The sequence below is a fragment of the Limulus polyphemus genome, unplaced genomic scaffold, assembly GCF_000517525.1.
Source record: "Limulus polyphemus unplaced genomic scaffold, Limulus_polyphemus-2.1.2 Scaffold2335, whole genome shotgun sequence".
NCBI lineage: Eukaryota > Metazoa > Arthropoda > Merostomata > Xiphosura > Limulidae > Limulus > Limulus polyphemus.
The window spans coordinates 1-5,539 of record NW_013667945.1 but is presented as its reverse complement, the minus strand read 5'-3'; the positions used below and the strand labels follow the sequence as shown (position 1 = coordinate 5,539).

At 32.8% G+C, this 5,539-nt stretch overlaps 1 protein-coding gene across 1 annotated transcript in view; it reads right to left on the bottom strand.

The window, feature by feature from the left end:
• Positions 1 to 3,985, bottom strand: part of LOC106466656 (dual oxidase maturation factor 2-like) — a gene marked incomplete at its 5' end in the record, with an annotated part of 22,535 nt that extends 18,550 nt beyond the window's left edge. Inside the window, 3 exons of the mRNA XM_013926948.2 lie at positions 263 to 325; positions 1,651 to 1,785; positions 3,928 to 3,985. Coding sequence (XP_013782402.1) covers positions 263 to 325; positions 1,651 to 1,785; positions 3,928 to 3,985 — 256 coding nt within the window. The remainder of the gene's footprint in view (positions 1 to 262; positions 326 to 1,650; positions 1,786 to 3,927) is intronic.
• Between the last annotated feature and the right edge of the window lie 1,554 nt (positions 3,986 to 5,539).

Sequence of the window (5,539 nt, the reverse complement as noted above, 5' to 3'; positions counted from 1 at the left end):
TATTTTATTATTGTTTGAAATCATATAATGAAAAAGTTCTAGTAAAGACTGGATACAATACATTATATGATTTAAAACAATGATAAAAATAGCTCTAGTAAAGATTGGATACAATACATAATTTGATTTCAAACAATAATAAAAAAAGCTCTAGTAAAGACTGGATACAATACATTATATGATTTCAAACAATAATAAAAAAGGTCTAGTAAAGACTGGATTCAATACATTATTTGATTTCAAACAATAATAAAAAGCTTACCTTCAATCCAGTTAAATCTTTCGTTGTAGTTTATGTCTTCCAAAAATATATTTTTCGGCACAGCTGATCAAAATACAATCAATAATTACGAGCCATTTCTATCGGATTACATCATATTGATCAACTTACAGAAACATACTAAAAGTTTGGGAAAATAACAACAATTGTTGGAATAACTTCATGAAACCAAATTTATATTTTGAATAGTTTGTTTACTATTAACCATAATGCTATGCAATGGGCTGTGCCACTGCAGGTATCGAAACGCGGTTTTTAGCCTTATAAACACTCAAACATACGTTGAGCCACCAGAGGGGAGCTTATTAAACAAAAAAAAGGATTAATACGCGAATTGCTTGTTTCACAAATTTTCGCACAAAGCTTCAAAAGGATTATCTGCACATAACTTCCCTCCCCCTAATCTTTAACTGATAGAAAAGAGGGTTTGGTTTTACTTGTTCTTAAACGCAAAGTTACACAATGAGCTATCTGGGCTCTGTCCATCACGAATGTCGAAATCAGATTTTTAGCGTCGTAAGTCCGCTGAGCCACTTGGGGGGGAGATATTTGTACAAAGCTACACAACTGCTATATACACTAACCTTCCCCCTACCTTTGAACTGATAGACTAGAGCAGTGGTGCTTAACCTTTTTTTGCTCCATGCCCCATCTCGACACCTCAAAACATTTGATGCCCCTTAATATAAAAACAAATTTGGTGTTGAAAAGGTATAATAATATAATGTAAATTTTTTCTTATTGTAACATTTTCAAATTGCCCCCCTGTGGGGCGTGCACCCCACGTTCAGAATCACTGGACTAGAGAGAAGGTGGATAGTCAGTAGCACCCATCTCCAATTCCAGGAGTAATCTATTGGAATAGGTGAATTTGACTGTCACTCTTTTAACGCACTTATGGGGTTACAAAGTGAGGAACGCGATTTTGCGGCAACGAAACACGAACCATGGATCTTTGGATCCACAGTTCGGCGCACTAGCTACTAGGCCACGTCCTTCCCAAACTAGAGAAGGCAGCTAGTCAACATCATCTACTGACAACTACTGGGTTACTTTTGTCTGACCTAATAGTTGGATTTGACTGTCATTCTTATTCATACTAATGGTCCCAAAGGTCAGAGAGAGCTTTTGCTGTGTGTGTGTGTGGGACATTACAACTGCCAAGTAGTTACATGTTGAATTTAAACGGTAATTTATTACAGTATTACTTGCACCATAAATAAGCAAAAATAAAAATATCAAACACAACCTCATACGTTCAGCTAAAATTATTACTAGCATTGTATTCTAAGGTTAACTATATACAGTTACACCCAATATTAGAGTAAATAAAATATTCAATACAGTAAACCATTAGCACTCGTTGTTACCTCGGAGGGTTATATTGACGCCATTGAAGCCAATGTGTACTCCCACGCCTGTTTCAACCTTCTGTCTAGAAAAGGCACGATGGGAAGTGTATATCGTAGACTGTGCCACATGCCAATCAGAACCGTAGTTAGAGACTAAAAGAAAAAATTAACCAATGAAAGGAAAGTTGAATCCAGATTTGTTTTTTATCAATTCGTATCCAAGCGCTTAAAAATCAGTGTTTGTGAACAAAATATTGAGTTGGCTATTCTCTCTAGCGGCTAAAGTAGTTGTCCTAACGAAAGGCTTAAACTAAAGATGGTTGTTTTTTATTTAGTAGTAAGACTTTTGATTTTTTTTTATCTTCATACAGTTACTTTTATTACTTTTAGAATCTGTAATATACTAAATTACATTCAGTTGCTTAACAAGTTACGTGATATTTTATAATTATTAAACCTAATTACCTGTTTTTAATAAATGTTTATTAAATATTTGGAGTATAAATTTAAAATATTTTTTCACGAAGTGATAGACATAAAAGGAATTACACAGTTAGGGTTTGAATATGTAGAAAGTTAATGCTTTTTTTTAAAAAAATCATACAGAATAATTTCACAATTATGAAGCAATGAAAAGTAATACGTATTATAAACCTAAAAATATTCACTATTAATTAGAATTGTTTTCATCTAAAATACATTACAAAATACATCAAATACATCGGGGGTTGAAAGTACCTTTCTAGACATCAAATTGTGTTTTATATTATAACTTTCTAAATTATGAAACTAAGTCTTCGTGTGAGTTGTTTGATCGTTTTAATATTCCATACTTATCCATAAATAGAATATGTAAAATGAAACACAAATTACGTGACATGGAGAAGCCAACCAAGAAACTGGCCACTACACACAATACAGTCTTCAAAACTGAAGGATCCAATTAGCAGCTGTTATAATAACAGAAATTTAGTTCAGTACAAGTAGCACTTGTACTTATTACCCGCAGCTTAGTAAAACTGAATATACGGTGGATAGATAGGGCTAAGCCATAGACGCCATTAGATGTGAGTAACCTGTCACGATCTATGATAGTTCTACTATCTGTTCCAGCTTATCTTTTTTTAGCACAGTAGTAGCAGCAGTGAAAGTAAAATCTGATAAAACCTGAAACCACTTGGTGAAACAGGAAAACTAGAACCCTATATTTTGATCGAGACATGGCACAAACTTTCTGAAAGAGCTCGTACCAAACAATACCTTACATCAGGTGCTATTATAAACTTATAATAATCATATAAATATCATGAACAAATAATTAAAAAATGTATTCCCGTTATTCAAGTTTCTTTTGTTGAAAAATAAGAAATCTGGATTTATCTGAAACTTTATTTCGCTCAAATTCTAACTATAGATACTTTAATTATTATAATTATTTATTAAGCATTAAACACATAAATGTATACACTAATAATCATCTGTACTTACAAAACATTAAACTCTTACTTGTATTAACCAATTATTTTATTTATCTATACAATATTATACACCGAGTAATCATTATTTAAATAACACTAAATATCTAACTCCATACACCAATAACAATCATTACTAATAAAATCTTAAACTTTTAATTAAGTAATATTTACAAAATGTAAAAATATTAACTGCATACAATAATATTTTATAAAAAATAAAGTTCTAAATGTGTATTCTATAATGGATCTATATTTATGAAATGTTAAAGTTTTAATTATATACTACAAAAATAAGCATGATTTACATAATGTTCAAATATTGTCACTCATAAAACATTAGGTATAACTGCTTAACTCATAAAACATTAGGTATAACTGCTTAATCTGACGATCATGATTATTTACAAAACGTGCAATACAGCACACACACAAATAATTACTTACTTATGAATATTCTCTGGCAGCGATAAAAATCAAAACGTCAATTTACAGTTTTATTGGCTCGAGGCCAAAGTGCATTTTTTGGTGTTGTTGAATCAAGTTACTTGACCATCAAGACTTGGGTATCTAATTTCAAATTGGGTAACGAAAATAGAGGCAAATGTCAATAAGTGTGCAAGCTCATTTTGTATTATTTGTAAAAACAAACATCTGTCGTTTGGTTATTATTATGTAAATACGATCCAGTCAGAGATAGATCAAGTTCATTTAAAAGTGATGTTTTATGCGTGACGTAATCTTGAGAAATGAATATTAAACAAGTTTCTATTAGACGCTGGTTTTTACTAGTTTTATCAAAATTTTCAAATCGACTTACCAAGAATGACAGATCCAATGAAGAGACTAAGAGCGACGCACACAAATGTAGAAAATTTCTGTAAAAAAAAACAAACTATGAAACAAGAAGACAACTTGATTGTTTGTTACGAATTTCGCGCAAAGCTACACGAGGGCTATCTGCGCTAGCCGTCCCCAATTTTGTAGTGTAAGACTAGAGGGATGGCAGCTAGTCATCACCATCCACTACTATTTTTTTTACCAACGAATTGACCGTCACATTATTAATTCAAATCAAAATCCTGTAACAAACAAAGCAATTTGTTGGATAAATAAATATTTTAGAAAAAAAAAAAGTAGTTTATAAAAGCATGTTTGTTTGTTTGAATGTCGCGCAAAGCTACACGATGGCTATCTGCGCTAGCCGTCCTTAATTTAGCAGTGGAGGGACAAGAGGGAAGGCAGCTAGTCATCACCACCCACAGCCAACTCTTGGGCTACTCTTTTACCAACGAATAGTGGGATTGACCGTCACATTATAACGCCCCCACGGCTGAAAGGGTGAGCATGTTTGGTGTGACGGGGATTCGAACCCGCGACCCGCAGATTGCGAGTCGAGCGCCCTAACCACCTGGCCATGCCGGGCCAGACAGCTTGAATTGAAAGTTCTAACTTTTATGAAATAATGTATAGCTCTTGCACATAGTTCCAGGAATTTACTAAATGTAAACTGAAATAAATAAAATACTACCAAACTAAAATGAATGACCTGTGATATACTTTTGTACAATTCATATTTTTATAGATTCAGTTTTTATTTTATTGAAACGTCAGATTTCAATGAGCTTCTAAGTGATAAACGAAAAAAAAGTACTTCTGTTTTTTACATTATATTCTGCATCTTTCTGTAAATTTATTTTTTACATTATAATATTATGTTGTATCACCAACGGTTGTAATTTATTTATGTAGAATTAGTTTCTGAAAACATGAGCTAAACATGTGAACTTCAGTAAGACAAATATTTTACAAGAAATTCCGTTAGAAGTACAAGGTGCCTGAAGATTTAATAATATTAAAAAAAAAGTTTTAATGTCACAATCAAATCATATACTTTTCATTCTCTCTGGACTACTTAGAAAGAGAGAGAGAGAAAGAGATTATTCTGTAATCATGAACTCAGATGCTAAATTCTCACCAATCATCAACTACGTTACATAACGCCAACCAGGTATCTTTTTACTTTCGCTCATAATGAGTTTGCGTGCATCTACAACTAAAATCTCACCAACAGCGTTATTATTCAACCAAAGGTTCTCAGGGTTGATATAAATCCGACCAACAGTGTTATTATTCTACCAAGGGCTCTCGGGATTGATATAAATCACACCAACAGTGTTATTATTCTACCAAGGGCTCTCAGGGTTGATATAAATCACACCAACAGTGTTATTATTCTACCAAGGGCTCTCAGGATTGAAATAACTCCCACCAACCGTGTTATTATTCTACCAAGGACTCTCAAGGTTGAAATAACTTCCACCAACAGTGTTATCATTCTACCAAGGACTCTCAGGGTTGAAATAACTACCACCAACAGTGTTATTATTCTTCCAAGGACTCTCAGGGTTGAAATAACTACCACCAAGAGT